Source organism: Rhinatrema bivittatum, chromosome 1 (genome assembly GCF_901001135.1).
Source record: "Rhinatrema bivittatum chromosome 1, aRhiBiv1.1, whole genome shotgun sequence".
Taxonomy (NCBI): Eukaryota; Metazoa; Chordata; class Amphibia; order Gymnophiona; family Rhinatrematidae; genus Rhinatrema; species Rhinatrema bivittatum.
The window spans coordinates 831,949,534-831,975,398 of NC_042615.1; the positions used below are offsets into that span (position 1 = coordinate 831,949,534).

Genomic DNA, 25,865 nt, shown 5'->3' on the forward strand with positions numbered 1-25,865 from the left:
ACATACGCATAGCTTAAAATGCCTAGGCATACTGATCACTGGAAACCTCGCAATGAAATTTCATATCGCCTCAGAAGTGAAATCCTCTTACGTAAGAGGGGTTAAAACCCCTCCTAGAACCAGATGATCTCCGTACCGTTCTTCAATCCCTTATCTTGACCACTTTAGAACAAAGAGGTCTTCCAACTGCTTTCACACTGGCACTTCAGGTTGTACAGAATTCGGCTGCAAGGATACTTATTGACAGAGCAATGCCCGACGACGTCGCACCTTTCTTAGCAGCATTACACCCGCTTCCCATCCAAGATTGCTGATGCATTATTTAAATTGATAAATACTGGCTCAGTTTGACACACACTATTAACAAACCTGCTGGACAGCTGCGCTTAGCTAATAAAAATATATTCTTGGAATTCCAGCAGTAAAGCTGGCCTGGCTTGATATAACGAGAGCCAGTAGCTGGCCCCCGATTTATGGAACAGCCTACCAGCGCTATTAACTGTGTACGAGCTGAAAAGGTCGTTCTTCACTGTGGCATTCGAGATGACTCCATAAACCTAATCATGTAAATGTATGTTCAGCTTTTATTTTAGGGTATCTTTGCTTTGTTCCTCATCTGTCGTTGTGTGGAATCCACCATGAAACTGCCCTATTTGTGTGAAATATAAATGCTTTTAAATAGTAGGAGGATGTCTCAGAAACTGCAAATCAGAGCTGCTGCGTCTGCCTGTGACTGTGGCCGGAAGGAATGCAGGCCTGTGAAAGGTGACTAGCTTGCACCTCAAACCAAAATGCCCAGGGCTAGAGGAGAGTTATGCTGCTCTTCCTGCTCGATCTCCACGACCTGTTGTGAAGGTGTTTACGTTTTTTCCAATTAAAGCTATTTTTAACTATTTTTCAGTATTGCTTATGGTCTGCCGAGTGTTACGTTTCAGTGGGGAACAAAAATATCAGAGCAGAGCAATGAATGTGTTCTCAGTTGAGCAAATCCAGTGGAAGACTGTGCTGAAGGAGGAGAAAAAATGTCAGATTGTGATGAGCTGTGTAGACCAATGGGGGCAGTTTTCCGTGGGTAAACAGGTGCATCCCAGTCCGATATTCCCTTCCTTTATTACCTGCAAGCTCATTCAGTTGGCCATAATGCGCAGATCCCGTCTGAAGTGCCGCCGGATCCCTGGTGCGTGTGGGATGGATGGCGAGAAGCTCTTCCACAGTGCCCGGGTATCCGCCTCTGCTGTGTCTGACACGGGTGCAGCCAGGCCCAGGCTGCCGCAGACCCGGCTGCTGTGGGAGATGGGAGAGAGATCCACACGAGCAGTGTACAGTCGAGCAGGACAGCTTTCAGAAAAACTGGCCGTGCCCAACTAAACTGATCGGTGCCTTCGAGGAACTGAGCAAATATGCTGCCTTAAGCAGGAAGACGTTTGCACTGACTTTGCACTTGGCAGAGAACTTCATGAGAGGCTATGTTAGAAATCCAGGGGAATGAGTGTCAGAGGTAAAGGGCCTAACTTATCAGAGTGCAATTAAAGTGTTTGTGATGCATGTCACAATGTGCAGATGGGGATCAATGAGCAATTGTTTTTTTATTGGACTAACTGTACCTCTGTGACTAGCTTTGGAGGGCTGCACTGTCTGTCAGGTCAGGGGGGAAACAGCACAGTTACGCTGGGTTTAAACGATATAGAGCAGGGGGGCAGCTCAAGTCAGTCTGCTTACTACCTGAGGCAAGGCTGAGATGATGTGCTCCTTCTCCTGCTCCTGCTCCCTCGGCACCATGAGTGAAGGGCAAGGTCCTTCTGAGAGACTTCCTGAGGGCGGGAGGGGTGCTCCCCTGTGGAGGAGACGGGGGTCAGATGACCCAGAATGGAGTAGCCTAGTGAGTGGGCTGTGAACCAGGGAAGCTAGGGTTCAAATCCTACTTCTCGTCTTGTGTCCATGGGCAAGTCACTTCCCTCTCCATTGCCTGAGGTACAAACTTGGGAGCTCGTTCACTAAGCCACAAGAGACACAAACTTGCAGTAAATGTTCCTGCCACTTTGTGGCTCCCATGGAAAAATACCATGAGAAAAAAATATCACTGCGATAAATGCCCTTCCTGAAACACATGATGGCGGCCCCGGGAATGTGGTCTTGCTGTCGCTTTAAAGGGATTGATGGCCCAGAGTAAGCCCTTCATTCAAAAGTAGCCAAAACCCAGGGGTCTGCACAAACCCTCCTACCCTACCAGTCTGCTCCAGGCCCTGTTCACCAACTCCTCTCCTTCAATCATAAAATATGGCCCCTGGAGGCCAGGACCCCCATTCTCCATCCTAGCCCAGACCCCTCCTTACTTGGTGGTTCAGTGGAGGTGTGGATCACATCCAGGTCCAGCGATCGCCACTTTTCAAAATGTTGCCAGCTGGTCCTTTGTCCCTTCATGTGGCAGAGAGTCGACAAAGGCACAACCCCTCCCCCGATCTGGTACCTGTTTTGTTACAGACTCCCCCTTGGAGGTATGGCTCTTGGAACAGAGCAGAGTACTCACCTCCTGGTTATACCTCTCCCTACTGCAGACTCTCAGAACTGCCTTGTTGGCAACTTTGATCACACCGAGCTCCCCCTCCTGTTGGTATAGGACAGCACCACCAGTACATGACTCTACACATTTTTGCAAGAGTCATTCTCCTAGGACAAGCAGTAGCCCTTACATGGGTGACATCACCCGATGGAGCCCGGCAGGGAAAGCTTTTGTCAAAGTTTCTAGAAGCTTTGACCGACACACTGGGCATGCCGCTGTCTGCACATCCACGCGAGGTCCCTCTTCAGTCTCTTCTTTTCCGCGGTTCAGTTGCCTCTCAGTTCGTGGAGCTCCTCTATTTCCTTTATTTTCCTCAAGTATCTGATTTTTTTTCCTGGTCTTCCTTGTTGGGTCCCACTTCGCATTCGTTGTCTCCTCTGCGTGTAGGTAATTTGTTGTCTTTTTCTAACTTTGCGGTCAATTCCCGACTACTCTCCTTACGGTGACCACCAGTCATCGACCGCACACCGGCTTTTTTGATGGCATCGTCCAGTTTTTGATGGTGCCTCCAGTGCCCGTGGACCATGTCCATCACGGATCTCCACAAGGTTTGCATCCTCTGCCTGGGGGTCTCTCACAACGTCCACGGGTGTCTGTGTGACCGGATAACCCCCAAAGGGTGTCAGCACGTCTGAATAAAATGGATAAACTTTTCGGTTCCTCCAAGTCCACTCCCTCCACTCCTGCGTCAGAACCCTCGCCGACGAGAAGTCAAGGGGAGCCTCTGGATACTCCTCCTCCTCGCCATTCCACTCGCTAGCCCTTTGAAAGATCGCGGAAATGGAAACAGAGCTTCGGTGATTTCACTGCTCTCCCGGACCTCCGCCTCCTTGGCACCGGGGGAAGACCGGGCCGAACACCATGGAAGATCCCGTCGATGAACAGCACCGGCAGCTGCCGGGCTGCCATCGTAGCGTCACTGGCCATTTGGAGGCCTCATCCTCTGATGCCCCCGGGAATCCTGGGCGTTCTCCACGGATATTTGTGCCTGGCACCGTGTCACCTTTGAGACCTCATCCCCCTCCCTTAGACCTGGCCACGCCAGACGTTCAGGAGGAGCTGGACTGCAGGGTGCAATCTGCAGTGCTTAAAGCACTCCAGAGTGTCAAGTTGCCAGCCCAACCAGCCCCCCTACTGGAGCCCAAGCTTCCGCCATCGATTCTAGCACCCCTCCTTTTAGGCGCCCAGTGCCCAAGGTCCCTTTGGTTCCCCAGCAGCCACCGATGCCCCCCCACCGGAGCGATCCCGATCCTCTGGTCCTTCAAGGAGAAAGATATGGCCAGCACTGTTTTTCCCAGACCACGGTTCCCTAAGCCCATGCTGGGTCCTTCGGGATTCCTGCGGCCTCCGGTCCCCTCAGTGCTTAGGGAACCACAGATTCCTGCCGTGCCCTTACGGCCTCCGAAACCTTCGGAGCCCAGGACCAATGTCTCTCACAGGCCGTGCCTGCGTCAAGAGCAAGTCCCATGCGGGAGTCTTGTGCACACGAGCCCTGACTGTGCAGATGCTTCAAACCTTGGTTTGTTGTCAACTACCCCAAGTCTCATCTCTGACCGTCTCCTCACCTGGACTTCATAGGGGCCAAGCTGGACATGGTTCAGGCGAAAGCGTTCCTGCCCTGAGATCGGGCTTGCACCATTGCTTCCTTGGCAGCCTTGGTTTGCAGCAGCCAGCAGGTATCCGCCCGCTTTCTGCTCCATCTGCTGGGCCACATGGCAGCTTCCGTCCATGCATGCAGAGAGCTCAGTGGACCTTGCAGTCACAGTGGCGGCAGGCATCTCAGGACCTTGAGACTCCCATAGCAGTTACGGGTCTCTGCGGCTGTCTCTGTGCTGGTGGGAAGACCTCTCCAACTTGGAGAAGGTCTTCCCACCGCCCTGCCTCAGGTGATCCCTCACCACAGACTCCTCTCCTCAGGGCTGGGGAGCCCATGTGGATGGCTTCCACACACAGGGCCTCTGGACCACCTCCGAAGCCCGCTGTCATATAAACGTCCTGGAGCTTCGGGCCTTGTGGGCGTTCAGAAACTGCCTGTTGCATAAGAAAGTCCTGATCTGGACGGACAACCAGGTAGCGATGTGGCACATCAACGAGCATGGCGGCACTGGCTCGTTCCTCCTCTGTTACGAGACTGTACAAGTATGGACCTGGTCTCTATCACAAGGGATGTTGCGAGCGACATACCTACTGGGTCATCTGAACATGCTGGCAAAACCGCTTGAGTCATTCCTTCCATCCACACGAGTGGTCCCAATAAACCGGAAGTAGCGGCCAAGCTGTTTCGCTGCTGGGGTACACTGGATGTAGGCCTTTTTGCCTCCCCACACAACTTCAAGTGAGCAGGTCGGGGGAGGGGTTGGACATCAGGCCTGCAATGCCGCCTTCTTCCACTGGGGGAGGGGTCTGCTCTGCGCATACCCACCTCTTCCACTCCTCTTGAAGACACTGCTGAAGCTTCAACAGGACAGGGGGACCATGAGTTTTGTGGCGCCCTTCCGGCCCTGACAGGTCTGGTTCCCGCTTCTGTGGGACTTGTCGGTGTGGGCTCCCATCCAGCTGGGAATGGTGCCCGACCTCATCTCACAGAATCGGGGCACCCTGCGCCATCCCAGCCTCCGTGTGTTAGACATGACGGCTTGGATGTTGAGCGCATAGTCCTTCAGCCCTTGGCGCTTTTAGACTGTCTCTCTCAAGTACTGGTGGCATCTCGGAAGCCTTCCAACAGGAATTCCTACAGCTTAAAGTGGAAAAGATTTTCTGTCTAGTATGAGGGGCATGGTTTAGACCCTTTCTCCTGCCCCCTTCCCCAGTTGTTCCCCTGTGGCACCTCTCAGAGTTTGGACTTCAGACCAGCTCGGTTAGGGTTCCCCTTAGTGCCGTCAGTACGTACCATTAGGGTGTCGCTGGTACATCCGTTTCAGTGCAACCATTAGTAGGCTGCTTCATGCGGGGCCTCCTCCAACTGAAGCCCCCTCTCCATCCTCCTGCTGCGTCCTGGGACCTCAATATTGTCCTGGCACGGCTCATGCGCTCTCCCTTTGAGCCGTTACAATCCTCACCTGGAAAGTGATCTTCCTGGTGGTGATTACTTAAGCTCATAGTCAGTGAGCTTCAGGCCCTGGTTACGTACCTGCAGTACACGAGGTTCTTCCATGATCGTGCAGTCTTGCGTACGCATCCTAAATTTCTGCCCAAGGTGGTGACTGATTTCCCCCTCAATCAGTCAATTGTTTTACGCACCTTCTTTCTGAGACCTTGCTCCCATCCTAGGGAAAAGGCTCTCCATACCCTAGACTGCAAGAGGGCCCTGGCTTTCTATTTAGATTGCACAGCTGGCCACAGGCAGTCCACTCAGCTCTTTGTGTTCTTTAACACCAACAGGCTGGGAACGCCGGTGGGTAAACAGACCTTGTCTTAACTGGCTGGCAGACTGCATTGCCTTTTGCTATGCATAGGCAGGCATTCAGCTAGCCCGCAGAGTAAAGGCTCGCTCTGTGCGGGCTATGGTGACGTCTGTGGCTCAATTTGTCGAGCCACAACCTGGAGTTCTCTTCACACATTTGCGGCTCATTACTGCCTGGACAAGGACGGGCATCAGGACAGTGCCTTCGGTCAGTCCATCCTGTGCAGCCTGTTCCAGACCTGAACCCAACTCTCCTGTTTGTGCCTCTTGTGGGCACCAGGGAGTCCTCGGTCAACCAACAGTGCTACGGTTATTGTGCCCATTGGCACCTTGTTCAGTTGCTGTTGGTTTCCTCTGACGAGAAAAGTCTGGAGCAGGATGTTAGTCCTCAGGAATCCCGCCCGCCTGCCACCTCGTGGGCTTGGCTTCTCCTTCCGGTTTGTTTTATTTTTTCGCTTGTATTTTTTATCTGTTACAAGATTGAAGGGGGACCTCGCGTGGATGTGCAGATACTGGCGTGCTGGTCAAAGCTTCTAGAAACTGACAAAAGTCTTCCGTGATGGATGATGTCACCCACATGTGTCCTAGGAGAACACCTGGTACAGGTAAGCAACTGCGCTTTGCTAGGAAGTGGGTGCCAGTGGCTGTACGGATGCCACTGCTCCCTGTGCAGGCAAAGCTTTCCTAATGGCTGCGTAGGTAACACGTTCTGCTGCCATACAGAAGGCTCCAGGGTGTTAGAGGGAGTTTGCGGTAACGCTGACTCTGAAATACTTGCCATGTTGTGGGCTTTGCCAGACTCTGCTTTTTTTATGGAGCAGTAAAAAAGGGTGGCAGGTCTTTGCTTTAGATATGATTGTAAATGGAGGTGTTTTTAAAAGTCCAGGAAGGTTGCTGGGATCGTCTATTTGAATATGTCGAGATAAAGCTCAGCAATTTGTAGGTGAGAGCTTTTTTTTATTGGACTAGCTCAGTACATCTGTGATGAGTTTTCTAGGGCTCTGCTCCCTTGATTTAATTGGTGCTGGCTTGAAAAATTACATCATTAACTATGCTTGCGATTCTTTCTGGATTCGCCTTTACAGAACTGTAACGGTGACAGTACATCTTTATATATAAAAGGGTCAAATGTCTGATGCCTTTGTGTTTGTTCCTCCTCCTCATTTCCAATATTTAGCGTTTAGAGTTTATTGTTTTTTTATATACCATCACATTAGCTATAGCCTTCACAACGGTTTACAATTTAAATACAGAAAAAAATACAATAAAAAATTCAATAATTTAGTAATACCTAAAATTTTAAAAAGGACATCAATAGAAAAGTTTAGCTGTTAAAAGAAAATAAAAGCATTTAAAACTAAAGTGACACTATTCCTAAAACAATGCTAAAAATATCTAAAGGATAAAATCTGATAATAAGAAAGTCAGCATGGAACAAAATAAACCTTAGGGTTTAGACAGCCGCCTGTGGCCCACTTTGTGTGTACGCGCGTTTAAAAAGCCAGGTTTTAAGTTCTGCCTTGAATTTTTTTTCCTACCTGACATCCAAAGTATTCCAAAGTTTGGATCCGGCTGTGGACACTGCCCGTTCTCTTACTTGGCTCAGTCTTGCAGATCTTAGCGCTGGTATAGCTGAAAGGCCCTTGTTTGCAGACCTTAAGTTCTTCTGTGGTACTTGTAACTGTAGAGAGAAATTCTGTTTTGTCTCCATAAATGAAGTTTCGAATTAAACATGCAGTCTTGGATTTATTGGAAGCCAGTGAAGACAGACCAACACTGGTCATTAGTGGTGATCATCTTCTGAAAAATCTTTCCCTCTAAGATGTGTAACCCCCTTTTCAGTTTGACTTTTATTTTTTATTTTTATATACCACCAAAGCAGAGCCAATCCAGTTAAAGCGGTGTACAATGTAACTAAAACAAAAACATAAAAATATCATAATCAAATACAGCAATCCATGTCAATTCCACTAATCCTAGCTGAAATTATCAGTCAATGCAAAGACCTAATTAAAATAACCACATTCTTACCACCTTTCTAAAATCCAGATAATTTTGTTTCCAATCTCACTTCCCGGAAGCCAGAATGTCAGATCAACACAGTCCCCAGGACCAGTCTCAGCATCCCGGACCTCTCACTGTTTTCTCAAGTCATGCACAGTTAGCAGCTGGAGTGCCAGAGTTCAACTGTCAGGAAGAACAAAAAGTCTCTGGGGCCCTAGATGCAATCTGGGTGGCTAGCAGTTCAGTCTCTCAGATGCAATGTGTCTGTCTTACTCGTTCTCGCTCTCACAGAATCCAAGCCAAAATTGCAAAAATCATCATCATGAAAAGGATGATAACTTCATCAGAACACAAGTTTAAGGCCTATCAAGCCCAGTATCCTGTTTCCAGCAGTGGCCAATCCAGGTCACAAGTACCTGGCAGGATCCCAAGGGGTAGATTGATTCCAAGTGGCTTATCCCAGGAATAAGCAGTGGATTTCTGCAAATCTACTTTAATGGTTAATGACTTTTTATTCCAGGAACTCGTCCAAACCTAGATAAATTAACAGCTTTATTCCATTGATAAGCAGGGCTAAATTAGCCATGATCTGTGGTAGTGCGCCCCCCTGGTGGCACTGGACAGAAACGGTCTCCGAACTATAAAGCATTTGCTCTACTGAGCATGCATGGGAGTTGTCAACGTAGCACCTGAGTCTTTTTTTTTTGTCCGCGCTCCGCACCGACTGTATTTAGTTGTCTTAAATTTTTACAGGCACCACACCATTTTTACATACTTCCTCACTTACAGCAAGTCCCAAAACAGCACTTTTCAGTGCTACGTCTGACAGAATTATGGCAAAAAGAACTGCCAGTGGATTCAGGGCCTGCTCTTGTGGCCAGATCATGTTGCTAACAGATGGCCATGACAGTTGCTAGCTGTACCTATGTCCCAACCATGATCAGACAAATCTGTGGCCCCTTGGAGTGGCAAAGATCAAAACCTTTCGACTTCAGGTCCAACCCCCAATCTCCCTCAACATCTGGGAGCGGCCACAATAGGTCCTTCAAGAGTAGCGATATTCTGAGCCAGGAACAGAACCAAAGGAACTGAGCATCCTCGTCCGCGCATCGAGGTGCAGTGATGGCACTGACTAATCATGCACAATCGAAATAGATACCCCGATAAATGCGTCCCTCATAGCATCTGTATGGCAAAGAAGGAAAAATCATCGGCCAAAAGGCCTTGTGACGCAAACTGCATCGAGTTGTCAGACGTATATTGGCAAACCTGAGCATGATGTGCTGAAGGCATCTAAGATCTTGAAGCATGGCCACGCATTGCATCGGCAGCAACACACTGCTTCGACACAAGCATTGAAGTCTACACAAAAGACAGTGAAGCACTCAGTCTACGGGTCAGCCTCTGCCAATTTCAGAATCCTCAACTCATTCCACGGGGGAATACTCTTCCATTACAGAAAGCGAGCTAGCACCTCACCTGCCTCCACCCAAACTGCCACTGAAAATCTCCACCAGTTCAGATAATGACCAAAATCTTTTTCCTCTGTTGCCACGTTCTAAAGCTTCAAGAGGATCACAGCGGGATACTCCCTGTTACCCAGTGCTGCCAAGGCACCCCGTTGAAGGGACAACTAGGGAATTCTTCCAGGCTACATTACCCACAAAGGGCTAGACAGCCCCACCACGTCCATGGAGTGACCCCGATCTGCATCTACTGCTGCCGATCACCAGGGCTCTGCTGGTGCCAAAGCTCTTCAGTCAAGACCTCCACCTACACACTCCAAGGGAAGGCCATACTAGTCTCTGAGGAGGATGCTGCTCCGTTAACTCTAGGTCAGCGTTCTCAACAGGCTGTAGACCAGATAACAAATATAGTTGGTACATTCTTCACATCTGTTTTCAGTCCTGGAACCTCAGATTTTTCCTCCAGTTTATCCATTTATACCAGCTTCTCTGGATCTTATTGCTGGTATAGTTGAAAGGCCCTTGTTTGCAGTCCTTAAGTTCTTCTGTGGTACTTGTAACTTTAGAGAGAAATTCTGTTCTGTCTCCATAAATTAAGTTGCTAATTAAACTTGCAGTCTTGTATTTATTGGAAGCCAGTGAAGGCAGACCAACACTGGTCATTAGTGGTGATCATCTTCTGAAAAATCTTTCCCTCTAAGATGTGTAACCCCCTGCTTGGAGCCCCACTCCTCACCATCTGGGGGCTGGAAACTACTCCATCTTCCCTAGCCACAAAGCCCACAAAAATTGCCTTCGCCCACTTGGTCAGTTCCAGTATCAACAGGGGAGTCCCCAAGCAGTTCCACAGGCATCCCTTCAGATCCAGCCCTGTAGCCCCTTGATTATACTTCTTCACTGGAGGATTTAACCTACTCCCACTTTGTGGAGAAAATGGGGGAACTGCACTGAAAGTGGAAGTTAGGAAGTATCCATGGTCAGAAGTCCTGGATATTCTGTCCAAGCCCATGGCGCTGCTCGCATACAAAGTGCTTGACACAGTGCTGCTGAATATGTGGGAGTTGCCCTTCACTGGCTCCACAGGGAACTGGAAGATAGATTTGAAGTTCTGTATGAGAAAAGCATCGGGATATGGGATTGTCCAACTACCCCATAACTTAGTGGTTGTTGAGTCTGCAATGAAGTGAGCGAAGAAGACCTATCTCCACTTCAACTCACCTCTAGGAAAGGATAATTGATTGCTGGATGACTTTGGCAAAAAGGTTTTCCTGGGATCCATGCTTACGGCCTAGATAACACAAAACTAATTCTACGTGGTCCAGTACATATACAAGTGTACCTAAATTCTCAAACCATATGTCCGAGGGGAGTTTGGGGAGCCAATATCTCTCATCACCCTTCACGACCTGGAAGAGACTGTACGCCACATTCTGCGATCTATGTGCAAGGCCTTCGATACTACCGCATGCATGTCAGTGGCCTCTATAGGTGCTTGCCTCGTGGCCTGGCTGTGAGCCAGCACCATCTGTAATGATGATCACGAAAAACTGGCCGATCTCCCCTGCTTGGGAGATGACCTCTTTGGAAAGACAGTGTCTCAAATCAAGGAACATAATGTAGTTGCCCAGTCCCTGTCAGCCTCTGGGGATTCTCAAGCTGTTGTCAGACAGCTGTACTTTTCTTACAAAAGGCCTTATAGAAAACCATACAGGCCATACCAACAGTATCAACTTCCTTACAACATCCCAGAAAAACTTCTCAAGGGACTGCTTCATGCACTCACCTCAGGGAGTGCTGCCAGCAAAGACTACTGCAGCAACAACCACCTGCAAAGCCAGTGCCCAGTTTTTGACCACCTTGCTCCCGTTCCAATGTCTTGAATGGGAGGGTGGATCTGATTCTGCCTTCCAACCTGGACACTCATCACGAGTGAATTGGGTGTTGGGCATAGTAGAGCATGGCTGCCATCTGGATTTCATCAGGGATCTTCCAGCTCCTCACCAAACCACTCCTCCATCTGACCCAAGCCAAACACCATTTCTGGATCTCGAGATTCAGAAGCTTCTGCAGCAGGATGCAATCCAGGGAGGGTCCCCCTTTAGCAGGCTTTCAGAAGATGGGGGATTCTGTGCCACATATTGGATCTTTGCAACCTCAACCTGCATATCTGCCGAGAGAAATTCAGAATGCTTTCTCTGTGAACCATCCTCCATTTTCTTCAACCCTATGACTGGATGTTCCTACTGGATCTGGAAGATGCTTATGCTCACATTCTTATTCACCTACCTTATTGGTGCTTCCTCTGCTTCAAGGTGGTCAACCACCATTACTAATACAAAGTGCTACAATTTAGCCTCTCTTCTGCTTTGAGGGTCTTCACAAAATGCTTAGCAGTCATGGTGGCAGACATCAGGGGATCCAGGTGTTCCCCTGCCTGGACAGCTGGCTAATAGTGTCCCCATCATAGGACACCTTACGTGACCACAAAACTCTTCTATTGGCCTCCTTCAGTCACTAGGAGAAGTCAGTCCTGGTTCCAACAGAGGCTTCAGTTCATAGGAGCTCAGACACCTCTTTAACCAGAGCTTTCCTACCCTCAGACAGAGTGAATCTTCACAGGTTGGCTGCCTCTCTACTAAAGACTCATTGCACTACAGCCCGCCAAGTTCTCCAATTCTTGGGCCTCCTTTTGCTGCAGCTATTCATGTCATACTATTTACTCATGTACACGTGCAGTGGCTTCGGTGTGGACTGCTGATGCAGTGGAACAGTAGTCTCCAATCTCTGCATCAAAGTAACGATGACCACAGAGATGGCTCAGTGTTCTACGTTAACAAGAAAGGGGCACAGGATCTTGGAGCCTTTATCAGAAACCCTGCAGATCTGGCACTGGGCAGTGACACACCGTGCTTTTCTACAAGCAATGTACATCCCAAGGATACACAACACAGAAGCAAACAAGATCAGCAGAATATTCCATCCACACGAGTGGTCACTGAAACAATCTAACACTAACAAATTTTTGAACTGTTTTACAAGCACTGATTTTTGCAAGCGTTGATTACTGTAACGCTCTGTTATTGGGACTACCATATACCACCATAAGACTACGCCAAATATTACAAAACTCTGCTGCAAGAATACTTACAGGTAAAAGGAAAAGGCAGCATATTACGGAAACGCTTGCTGAATTATATTGGTTACCCACAGAACAAAGAGTACAAGATAAAGCATTATGTACTATACATAAATTAATTCATGATGGCTTAACACAGCACTAGGTGTACATGTGCCACACGGAAATCTGAGATCAGCAAATAAAGCCCTCCTGACTCTTCCATCTGTTAAGACAGCACGACTTACACAAGTCAGAGAGCGGGACCCAACTGATGGAACTCAATGCCCCTGGAGATAAGATTGCAGAGAAACTTTAAACTAGTTAAAGGAAATTTAAAAAACATGACTATTTAAACAGGCGTTTCACAAAGAGAACAGAGAAAGTAAGTAAAGGCAAGCATTATAACTTTAGCACTCAGCACGAAGTTTATTATTTGCTTACTTATTGTTTTTATCCAATATCTCACCGATAAATTTAATAGAATTGGAATTACAAGTGAGACTTACACATAAGTTAACCTTTGAATGTATCAAAAGAACAAGACAAACATTCTCATCATATAATCTTATATTAAATACTTAGTTACCAAATCCTCTTGGCACCTTTTATAAAGTTTTACCTGGTTTAAATACTTAATGTTAATGCATTTGCACCGATACCACTCATTGCTTGCACAATTCAGAAACTCATCTGGGATTAAGCCAAGCTGATACTGATAGCCTGGGCGCGGCCCAGACAGCCTTGGTTCACTTATCTAGTTCATCTATCTGTTGAGCCTTCTATTGAACTCTTGAGAGAGTTCCACTCTCAGCACTGGATAAGGGACATCTGCTTCATCCCGTGCTACAATTTGTTCACCTGACAGCGTGGAGATTGAGCACGCAGTCCTGAGCCATTTCTCCCTTTTGGAACTATTTCAGAAAGTGCTTCTGTCAGCATGCAAGCCTTCAACCCATTGTAATTACTCCTTCAAGTGGGACCGCTACATGCGCTGGTGTTCCTCAAGTAAGGTGGATCCCTTTTACCAAAGGCACTACTGAACTGCTTGCTTCACCTTTCCCATTCCAGACTGGCAACGTCTTCAGTCAGACTTCATCTGTGCCCCAAAATGGCGTACATTGTACAAGAAGATGGCAGTCTCCTCTCCCTTCGCCCTTTATGAAGGGGCCAATACAATTGTGGCCTCCAGGGCTCTGGGACATTATGGTGCTTATGGCTCTTATGAAGGCCCCTTTTTTCAGCCACTCAAATCTCTGTCATATTGGCGACCTGGAAAGTGTTCTTCCTCATTGTAGTAACTTCAGCATGCCGAGTGAGTGAACGTCAAGAGCTAGTTCACCTAGCACCATACCTGCAGTTCTACCATGCCAAGGTAGTTTTGTGACCGCATCCAAAGTGGTATCCGCTTTCCACTTAAATCAGGCCATCATGCCCCTCACTTTCTACCCTAAGCCTCATGCACATGAGGGCAAGAAACGCCTGCGCATATTTGATTGAAATGGTCCTTGGCATACTACAAATGTTGTATGCAGACATACTGGAAGATGCTTCGGCTATTCATCTTTCGACCCTAACACACTTGGTGTGGCTGGATCAAATCTCTAGCAATTTGCTAGAACTCTAGCAAATTGGATAACGTGCTGCATCCATCATTGTCATACTGCAGCTGCTTTAGATCTTGCTGGCCCAGTCAGTGCACACCAAGTACACACATAAGAATATGCCATACTGGGTCAGACCAAGGGTCCATCAAGCCCAGCATCCTGTCTCCAACAGTGGCCAATCCAAGTCGCAAGTACGGAAAACTAAGTCTATTCCATGTTACCATTGCTAATGGCAGTGGCTATTCTCTAAGTGAACTTAATAGCAGGTAATGGACTTCTCCTCCAAGAACTTATCCAATCCTTTTTTAAACACAGCTATACTAACTGCACGAACCACATCCTCTGGCAACAAATTCCAGAGTTTAATTGTGCGTTGAGTAAAAAAGAACTTTCTCCGATTAGTTTTAAATGTGCCCCATGCTAACTTCATGGAGTGCCCCCTAGTCTTTCTACTATCCGAAAGAGTAAATAACCGATTCACATCTACCCGTTCTAGACCTCTCATGATTTTAAACACCTCTATCATATCCCCCCTCAGTCGTCTCTTCTCCAAGCTGAAAAGTCCTAACCTCTTTAGTCTTTCCTCATAGGGGAGCTTTTCCATTCCCTTTATCATTTTGGTTGCCCTTCTCTGTACCTTCTCCATCGCAATTATATCTTTTTTGAGATGCGGCGACCAGAATTGTACACAGTATTCAAGGTGCAGTCTCACCATGGAGCAATACAGGGGCATCATCCATACAGAGGCTACATCCATAGCATATCTTAAGGGGATGCCCATGGTAGATATTTGCAAGGCTGTCATCTGGGCATACCTTCACTGCTCACTACTGGCTGGACTCTTTTGCCTCTCAAGACAGTGCAGTAGGTCATGCCATTCTGCGGCACACTCAGCTTTAGTAGCCTGCTCTCCACGGAGGGGTTCGGGTTGCAAAAAATAAACAGAGGAAGAAGTCATCAGACATTCAATACAGCAGCCCTCAGCTTTGGGACTCCCCACAGATCATGGCTAATTCAGCCCTGCTTACCGACAGAAAAAAACAAAAGTTTGCTTACCATAAACAGTGTTTTCCATAGATAGCAGGATGAATTAGCCCTCCTCCCTGGACAGCAGACTCTTCTGTCATTGTACTGCTTTTGTATGGGACTGAAGAGTTGCGCTGAAGATACCAGCGCGTGGGGACTCCTGTGCATGCTCAGTAGAGTAAAAGCTTTGTAGTTTGAAGAGACATTTTCCATCCAGTGCTGCCAGGGGGGTGCACTACCACGGATCATGGCTAATTCATCCTGCTATCTATAAGAAACTGCCATGCTGGGTCAGACCAAGGGTCCATCAAGCTTCCAACAGAGGCCAAACCAGTTTATGGGAACCAAACTTGCTTTTACCACATCCTCCAGCAACAACATCCAGGGTTTGTTTGAGCCGGGTAAAGTATTTTCTCCTATTTCTTTTAAATGTATTACCTAGTAACTTCATTGTGTGTCCCCTGCTCTTTGTACTTTTTGAAAGTGTAAATAACCGAGTCACATCTACTCGTTCAAGACCTCTCATGATTTTAAACACCTCAATCATATCCCCCCTCAGCCGTCTCTTCTCCAAGCCTAAGACTCCTAACCTCTTCAGCCTTTCCTCATAGGGGAGCTGTTCCATCCCCTTTATCATCTTGGTTGCCCTTCTCTGTACTTTTTCTAATCCTGCTCTATCTTTCTTGAGATGCGGTGACCAGAACTGCACACAATACTCAAGATGAGGTCACATCATGGAGTGATACAGAGACATTATGATATTCTCTGTTTTATTCTCCATTCCTTCCCTAATAATCCCCAGCGCTCTATTCGCTTTCTTGGCTGCTGCTGCACACAATGCTCATTGTATGGTTTCTCTATGGAGTGATACAGAGGCATTATGATATTCTCTGTTTTATTCTCCATTCCTTTCCTAATAATCCCCAGCACTCTATTTGCTTTCTTGGCTGCTGCTGCACACAATGCTCATTGTATGGTTTCTCTGTGGAGTGATACAGAGACATTATGATATTCTCTGTTTTATTCTCCATTCCTTTCCTAATAATCCCTAGCACTCTATTTGCTTTCTTGGCTGCTGCTGCTGCACACAATGCTCATTGTATGGTTTCTCTATGGAGCGATACAGAGACATTATGATATTCTCTGTTTTATTCTCCATTGCTTTCCTAATAATCCCCAGCACTCTATTTGCTTTCTTGGCTGCTGCTGCACACAATGCTCATTGTATGGTTTCTCTATGGAGTGATACAGAGGCATTATGATATTCTCTGTTTTATTCTCCATTCCTTTCCTAATAATCCCCAGCACTCTATTTGCTTTCTTGGCTGCTGCTGCACACAATGCTCATTGTATGGTTTCTCTGTGGAGTGATACAGAGACATTATGATATTCTCTGTTTTATTCTCCATTCCTTTCCTAATATTCCCCAGCACTCTATTTGCTTTCTTGGCTGCTGCTGCTGCACACAATGCTCATTGTATGGTTTCTCTATGGAGCGATACAGAGACATTATGATATTCTCTGTTTTATTCTCCATTCCTTTCCTAATAATCCCCAGCACTCTATTTGCTTTCTTGGCTGCTGCTGCACACAATGCTCATTGTATGGTTTCTCTATGGAGTGATACAGAGGCATTATGATATTCTCTGTTTTATTCTCCATTCCTTTCCTAATAATCCCCAGCACTCTATTTGCTTTCTTGGCTGCTGCTGCACACAATGCTCATTGTATGGTTTCTCTGTGGAGTGATACAGAGACATTATGATATTCTCTGTTTTATTCTCCATTCCTTTCCTAATAATCCCTAGCACTCTATTTGCTTTCTTGGCTGCTGCTGCTGCACACAATGCTCATTGTATGGTTTCTCTATGGAGCGATACAGAGACATTATGATATTCTCTGTTTTATTCTCCATTCCTTTCCTAATAATCCCCAGCACTCTATTTGCTTTCTTGGCTGCTGCTGCACACAATGCTCATTGTATGGTTTCTCTATGGAGTGATACAGAGGCATTATGATATTCTCTGTTTTATTCTCCATTCCTTTCCTAATAATCCCTTGCACTCTATTTGCTTTCTTGGCTGCCACCTCACACTGGGCAGAGAACTTCAACATATCCGCAACGACGCGTAGATCTTTTTCCTGGGTGATAACTGCTACTGTGATGACATTCTGGTGCCCATAGTCACTAAGTAATGTCATCACTGAAGCTGAAGTAGTTAGTTATAGGTCAGGATGAATTCAGTTGTTTTGTGCCAGTTCCTGCCGTGTAGTTGTTTTTAGAAGTCTGTAGCATGCAGCCATGCCATCTATATGGGGGATGTTGCAGTAATGGGATCACATCCTTTGTAACCAGGTGGCTATCAGACGGGAGCTACTTGGCTGCTGCTGCACATTTAACCTGCTCAGAAAGTCTGGGATGTCTTGTATGAAGCAGTTTGTTTTTCACCAGGGATTTGAGGATCCCTTCTATTATTCCAGATCTTTTCTCTGTGGGTGTTTACAGGTTTGGGGATTTTAGGTAGCATGTAGAAAGTGTTCCCAAGCCACAATTAGATTAACACATATGTTGTATGGCACGCCAGCCTCCATGGGGCAGGCAGAGTAGACATGGAGAGAACTCATAGGGTTAAAAGCAGAGCTGGGGAAGAAACACACATGTGGCTGCCAGAGCTCCTGCACTGCTGCTGCTCCCCACACACAGAATGAACCGGATCTGGTGTTCAGTGCATGCTCTTCCTGGTCATGGCTCTCGTGTCTAAGTGCTGCCATTGGTGTCTCTTGCTGCTGAGAGCAGAGCCCAGGATCCGAGCCTCAGGCAGTGGGGCCTGGTCTGGTCTGAAGGAACACTGGCTGGGAAACACTGATGCAGAAAGTACCATGCAGATGGATTTCCAGCTGATATGGTAGCTGCTCTGGAGAGAGACTCATGAGACTGTGCTCTTGTGTTGTGTATTCCTGCATGGAATCCTTGTTAGGTGTCTTATAACATGTATTATTTGAGAATTGCATCAGTACATTTCCCTAGCAGCTCTGTAACCTGCTCTTCATGGGCCTGTCCCTGAGTGATCGCCTGCCACTGCAATCTGTTCCAGACTCAGCAGGATGACCTCTTCTCCCCATTCACCGCTGCAAAAACTTCAAACTGCTTGCACTCTGCTGTTCGGTGCCTTTTCCCATCTTCACTTGCAGACAAGTTGCTCTTTTTTACGCCTTCCTCCTCCATTGCCAAATCTCCACTGTGTGCCTTGCTGCTTGCTACCCCAAGTGCATAGAATAGGCTTCATGAATATGTATGTTCTGTCCCTTCTCTTACCAGATTCAGATCCAGAATAAAACTATACCATGTTGAGGCCATTTTTAAAAACCTGCTCTTATAGACTCTTCGACCTTGGAACCCCCCATCTGTTCTGCGGTTTTTGTCTGTGCTGCATGTCTGTCTCTCTTTAGCAGATCGAAAGCTTCAAGAAGCAGGTGCTGGGTGTTCCTTTTGTCAGTGAAGTGCTGTGTACAGATAAGGGGGGAATGGAACAGCTCCCCTATGAGGAAAGACTAAAGAGGTTAGGGCTGTTCAGCTTGGAGAAGAGACAGCTGAGGGGGGATATGATAGAGGTGTTTAAAATCATGAGAGGTCTAGAACGGGTAGATGTGAATCGGTTATTTACTCTTTCGGATAGTAGAAAGACTAGGGGGCACTCCATGAAGTTAGCATGGGGCACATTTAAAACTAATCGGAGAAAGTTCTTTTTTACTCAACGCACAATTAAACTCTGGAATTTGTTGCCAGAGGATGTGGTCAGTGCAGTTAGTATAGCTGTGTTTAAAAAAGGATTGGATAAGTTCTTGGAGGAGAAGTCCATTACCTGCTATTAAGTTCACTTAGAGAATAGCCACTGCCATTAGCAATGGTTACATGGCATAGACTTAGTGTTTGGGTACTTGCCAGGTTTCTTATGGCCTGGATTGGCCACTGTTGGAAACAGGATGCTGGGCTTGATGGACCCTTGGTCTGACCCCAGTATGGCATGTTCTTATGTTCTTCCTAATGATAATGACCTGAAGAGAGCCTGGGTGAAGCCCGGAGGATCCTTCCACGCGAGGGTTAGACGATGGATCCATAGGCTGGCTGGTTCCTGCAGTCCTTAATCTGTGCATGTTGGAGGAGCTCATGTTGTACTTGAGGTGGTATCTTGTGATTTACCTGGGCAAGTCCCTCGCCACGGCTGAGTGCTTGCGGAGGTCCTCAGTGTACTTGCTTTAAGCCACGTTTGAAAAGTGTTCGGGGTGTATGTCTGGGAGGGAGGGGGAGAGTGTTCAGAAAATAACGGGCGTAGATTGTATTTTGAAAGCTCTGCACATTACGTTCTGTGAAAAGTTTACTTGCACATAAAGCAGGTGCAAATGTCCATGGGCATGTCGTAGCCATGGCAGGTTTGAAAATGAATGTGTACTTTCCTTGTGAAAATTAGTACAATGAGGTATGTGCTGATGACTGGGGGGGGGGGGATATGATAGAGGTCTATAAAATCATGAGGACTAGAATGTGTAAATGTGAATCAGTTATTTACTCAGACAACACAAGGACTAGGGGGTACTCTGAAGTTAGCAAGTAGCACATTTAAAACAAATTGGAGAAAATTCTTTCATTCCGTGCACAGTTAACCTCTGGAATTCATTGCCAGAGGATGTGGTTAAGGCTTAGGGATGTGCAATCGCTTTTCCTGAATTAGGCAATTTCAACGAATTCGGACTGGTTCGGGAGAACTGAAAAATCAATTTTTTTCCGAAATTTCAGAAAAAAATTCATTTCCGGGTTAACTTGCGCTAACTCTGCCGGGTTAGCGCACACTAACCCGAAAATCGGGGCCCCCGAACCGCGGTAAAAACTAAATTCCTGCTGGGGGGGCCCCGAAACGAAGCCGGACATATTTGTACCTGAAGCACATCTCTAGTTAGCATAGCTGGATTTAAAAAAAAAAAAAAAAAGGTTTGGACAATTTCCTGGAGGAAAAATCCATAAACTGTTAATCAGGTTGACTTAGGGAATAGCCACTGCTTGTTGCAGGCATTAGTAGCATGGGATTTAATTAATGTTCGAGTTCTTATGACCTGGAGATTGGTCACTGTTGGGAACAGGATGCTGGGCTTGATGGCCTCTCGATCTGACTCGTTATGGCAATTTCTTATGTTTTAAACAGACAATGTGAATATTGCCCCATATTTCAGTCTGTTAATTCGATTTTTATCTGCTTGTTACTAGCTAAATGTTCCAAGTGAGAGACCATTGTTTAAACTTGGATTGAATAATATCGAATCAACAAACTAACATAACATTCAATAGCATTAAGAACCGATACAATATGACCATGGAAAACCACACAGCCTCTCTTTACCTCGTGTGGTGTTTTCACTCTAGATTGTCTTTCCTCGTTCTGCCTCGCCCTTGAAAACCATGGTTCTTTTCTGATGCAAAGCAGGATGCCGGAGTCCTGGAAGAGCCTTTGGATCTGGTATCTGATTGACTAGCGGTTTGTGTGCTGGCTGCCCAGAGTTTTTACTTGTTCTGTTAGATTCTGGTAGCAGTTGGAGGTGGAGGGTCTGCTTTACTGTACTAACAAGATCTTAGCTTAAATCTTTGCAGAACAAAAACAGAGAAGAAGATCCGTCCAGAAAGAAGCGCTCTCTGATAATATCATTCTCGCATGCACTGTGCTGTAGGTTCTCCGATCATTCAATGCACAATTAAGTTCTGGAGCAAATCATATTGATCCTCTTGATTTCTGTGCATACTTGGTGTATTTTAATTGTTATTAACTTGTGTTCTATGATGGATGCTGTTTACTTTTGTTTTTATGTTGTAATTTGCCGCGATCTTGTTGGGGATTGGTGGAATATAAATGATGGTAAACAAAAGAAATGAAGAGGAGGTGCTTGCATAGTTGGATTTGGGTCACTCACAGTCCCTGGTCCCTTCCTCCCTGGCAGGTATTTCCGACTGTGGTACCGAAAGACCTACGTAGAGAAGAAGGCCCCATTTATCGACATGCTGAAGTCCATTTCGCTGCGCCAGATCTATGGTAAGGTGCATCGTCCCCAGAGTTGCCATGCGACTCCCTGCTAGTTGTGGCTGGGATGGGTCTGGGGGAGGTCAGCTCCAGGTGCCTGACCATTCTGACCTCTCACGTTATGGTATGATGACAACGCTCTGGATTAACAGCTTGTTTAATTACTTTTCTGCTCAGGAGTTTAAGAAAATACTAACCCAAGGCCAGAGATCAGGTTGGCTGAGTGTTGTCTGTCGTAAAGGAGCAATTGGCTGTCTCTGTTAAAAGTGGTTCATGAAAAGAGTAAGAATGAGCTAATCTCGCCGCCCAGGCCCTTAACCGTGATCTGTCGGGACTGCCTTGAGCATTGAGTTAATGAGCATTGCCCTACAGTGACCTCCGTCACCTCCATTCAGAAGAAGCAGGCATTGGTCTCTGCCCCAGCTGGAAGGAGACAACATCTGTCCCCACCCTTCTGTGGGCCCCTAAGTCGGTAATGTGCACGTCTTTCTGGTTTGTTCTAGGGGCACCTTTAGGTGGCTTTGGAGGAGGCACCATCACACGAGGCTGGCGAGGGGAGTTCTGTCGCTGGCAGTTAAATCCAGGACTGTACCAATATGAAACGGTTATTGAAGATCAGGTGAGTAGAAAATATCTTTGAAACCTGAGGCTGAGACCGTCCAGTCAGGGCAGAGTTGAGAGAGATGGGCTTTGGTTGAGAGCAGGAGAGAGGTTTGGAGAGTCCCTGTGCTGAGACCAGAGGGGGGAGTACTCTGTGTGACAGCAAGTCCTGGAGAGATTTGGGAGTAAGGCCTAGTCTCATGCCGGGGGGGGACACATCCAGCTCTGGGCAAGACTTGGGTGAAGACTGCAAGATGTGGCAGGCTTAAGGCAAATTCGGGAGAGACATCTGAAACTGGGAGAGACTTCAGACTCATCGCAAGGCCCAGGGAGGTTTTGTTTGGTTTGTTCCCTCACCTCGGATGATGTTTGTAGATAGAAGGGTAATAAAATAACTAAAGGCCAGGAGAACCCCCTCAGATTCTGGAGAAGACATGGGGTCTACGAGCGAAGTCAAGTTCAGATGTCCAGGGTATGGCTAAGATGGCTGTGTCGCCTCTGTCGCGCGCCCTCTCTCGTCTCCCCTTCAGTTCTTCTGTAACTCTCATCCTGTATCTGACTGTGACTTGCCCGTAGCAACCTCTCTCTCCCCCTCTGTGTCTCTCTCTCTTCAGTTCACTGTTTGTTTACGACGCAAGGGACAGACTGTCTACCAGCAGGTGCTGTCTGTGGAGAAGCCTCACACCCTCCAGAGCTGGAACTGGGGCTTCTGTGGCCACCACGCCTTTTACCATGCTCTCTACCCTCGTGCCTGGACTGTTTATCATCTCCCTGGCCAAAACGTGACGCTGACCTGCCGGCAGATCTCCCCCGTCATCCCTCACAACTATAAGGTGAGAGAGGGCCTGGGGGTGGAATTTGAGTGGCTAAATGAAACCTTTGGGACAGGGGTGCCATTTGAAATGTACCCTCTGGGAGGACAATAATGAAAGCCACAGAAATCTGACGGCCATGCTAGTAGCTTAAGCATTGCTGTCGTAGCTATGCTGGAAACTGCCGGTTTCACCGTACGAATGTCCAGCGATCCCAGGGCCGGAAAGGCCTTCGCCAGTGTGCCAAGTGAGTGGGCTATACCATTTGGGGTTAGGAGAGAAGGGGAGGGAGTGAGGGGAAGGGGATAGTCTAGCCACTCTCTCTCTTTAATCTGTGCTTCCTTCTTCTGGGCAAATTACTTCTGCACTTTCACTGAGCTTTCAGAAATGCTGCTAATGTACGATTTTTCATTCTTCATCTCACACACCTTGAAATTACTAAATCTGCAGCTATCCAGACATCATCATCTCACATTAGATTATCACCAAGTATTCTGTTTTTTTGGATATATCTTTCCAAGAAACTGTGCCTAATCAATGGCCTGCTTTCAACTTCGGGACAAAATACGATTGAAATCACCACTTCTGCTCGCAGTCTTGGAGTAATCTTTGATACCAAACTCCCCGTGGCTATACACATAAAGGACATTGTCCAGTCTGGGTATTGTAAATTACACATTCTGAGATACCTGAGGCCTCTGCTCGAATCTGAAGACTTCCGCACTGTGCTCCAAACACCAATTTTTTCAAAAACTGGTTACTGCGGTGCGTTACTTGGACTTCCTACTAGCACTTTGAGATCATTACAACTTTTACAAAACGTTGCAGCTCGCATCCTTTGCTGGTAATGATCATTATGATTATATTACTCCTACTTTAATAAGGTTACACTGGTTACCAGTTCGGTATCAAGTCCACTTTAAGACATTAACATTTAATTCATACAGTCATCACCAATAGGTGCAGCCCTACACCTGTATCTCCCCTCCAACACTTTGATCATCTTTACACAGCGCACACCTTACCGAGGTTTGTGAGAGCAGTTTGTTCCAGATCCAGGTTGTGGAACAACATGGCATTAAGGTTATCTAATTACTTTACTTTAAATTCTTTAAAAAAGAACTTAAAACCTGGCTCCTGTTCGTACCCCGTATCAGTCCAGACGAGGGGGTTATGCATCCCTACCAGCAAAAAGAGGCAGAGAACAAAACTTTGAGGCACTGCTAAATAACCGAGAGCACCACCTGCAGTCCCTCGGTATTTCTCTGTCTCCAGCAGATGGTGGAGGTGTTTAAAAAACAAAAAGATAAGAGGAGAAATCTGCTCCCCGATGTGTTAGGTTCCTTCATGGAGCAGGGCGAGTGGGGGGTTGGTAATCCCTGTCAGGACTCTGCTCTTTTTTTGGCAGGGGGAGTAGTAGATAGCCAGGGGGCCTGGTTCCCTCTCCCTCTCGTGGGCTGACTCCTCAGCCTCCTAGCTCCAGAAGCAGGGGAGTAGAGTAGTTCTGTCCCTTTAATTTAGTTTAAAAAACAAATAAGATAGTTGAAGCAAGAGATCAGTGGCAGGGCTGAGGAGCGGGTAAGTATTGTTTTTCCTGCCGCGAGGGAGCGGGCCGAATTGCTTGCCCTCATCGGGGTCGGGTGAGTGCTGAATTTCAGCAGCAGGACAGTGGTGAGTACGATCACTGCAGCTGTGTTTATTTTTAGGCCTGACTGCGTGTGCAGGCCCAACCGTCCTGACATGCCGGCTCCCGCGCAGAGCAGCAAACTTTGCCATGGCTGTGGTCTGAGGCAAATTCGACTCCATGCGGCCTTGTTTTGCAGCAAATATGCTTTGGGGGGGGACGGACTGGAACCTTGGCAGGACCCCCAGGGAGCGGCAAGAATGTGCAGGCAGCTGGGTTGGCTCGGGGGGGAGGGTCATAGACAGCACAGGCAGAAGTGCAGGCTGCCATTTCTGAGCCCCAGGATTCCCCTCCTATGCTTTTTCTGTGGGAAAGGACCCTGCTGGTGGTAGGGGACGGGGTGGTCCTCACGAGGGACTTTATCAGGACTCTTCCTTTTCAGACCCAGTGGCCTTTTCCACAGGTTTTGTGCTTCTCCTTCATAAAGCTTATTTAGCCAGGAAGGAGTTAGGGGCAAAGAGGTCCTTGCCTAGGAAGTCCTAGACGGTCAAGAAGCCCAGAGGGCCTTTGGAGTTCAGGGATCCTGCAGATATTGGGATTCTAATCGCCCTCCTACGGGGTTTGGCAGTCAGCCTGGATGATCCTGAGTGCTTCAAAGGGAGTACCTGGGAGATCAGAGGCAGAACCTGGACCGGGATCCCATGCAGGATCCAGATGCTCAGGACCCGGATGCCGTTCCGGTCGCGGAAGGTGATGACCCGCGGGTGGTCCAGCTGTTCTGGAGAGAGGAGTTGTGTCCATTGATTCCCCAGGTTCTGGAGGAGCTCGACATTAAAGCCGTCCAGGAAGACTTGGACAAGAAAAGGGTGAATCCGCTCCTGGGGGATTGCGGGGACCCCCCTACCACTTTCTCGTTATGGGGAAGCAGGTGAAGAAGTTGATGGATCGAGAGTGGGAGTCTCCCGAGGTGGGCCTAAAGGTCGCAAGAGCTATGGGGAAATTATATCCCTTGGCTGGAACAGACCTTGAAGTCATGGAGAATTTCCAAGATGGATGCAGCCCTGTCAGCGGTTACTAAGAAGACTACCATCCTGGAGATGGGAGCAGCAGCTTTCAAGGATCTCCAGGATAGGGAGCTGGAGATTCTGCTCAAGCAGCTTTTTGAAGTCTTAGCATTGACCATTCAAGCAGTAGCGTGTGGAAGTCTGATGCAGAGAGCCTGTTTGTCCTGGGTACGGGAGGCGCATGACAAGCATTCAGGAATGACATCTGAAGCAGCAGTTTAGAGGAGGGAGTGGCCTATGTAGCCAATGCTTTCTGTGACACAGTCCGGACTTCTGCCAGGAGTTTGGTCTCGGTGGTGGTGGCGCGCAGGCTCTTGTGGCTGCAAAATTAGTCGGTGGACGTGTGGTCTAAGGCCCAGCTATCGAAGCTCCTTCAGGGGAAAGCTTCTCTTCAGGGAGGACTTGGCGAAGCTCTTGAAGCAGTTGGGAGAGTCGAAAGGCAATAAGTTGCCTGAATACAGGAAGTGTCCGAAGAAGTCCTTTGTGCCTCGAGCCCAGTTTCATGAGGCCAGAAGATTT

At 47.5% G+C, this 25,865-nt stretch overlaps 1 protein-coding gene across 1 annotated transcript in view; it reads left to right on the forward strand.

Moving 5' to 3' along the window:
- GBA2 (glucosylceramidase beta 2) overlaps window positions 1–25,865 on the forward strand; it is a 123,941-nt gene that overhangs the window by 17,661 nt on the left and 80,415 nt on the right. The window contains exons 2-4 of the mRNA XM_029583204.1: window positions 21,167–21,258; window positions 21,750–21,865; window positions 22,461–22,679. Coding sequence (XP_029439064.1) covers window positions 21,167–21,258; window positions 21,750–21,865; window positions 22,461–22,679 — 427 coding nt within the window. The remainder of the gene's footprint in view (window positions 1–21,166; window positions 21,259–21,749; window positions 21,866–22,460; window positions 22,680–25,865) is intronic.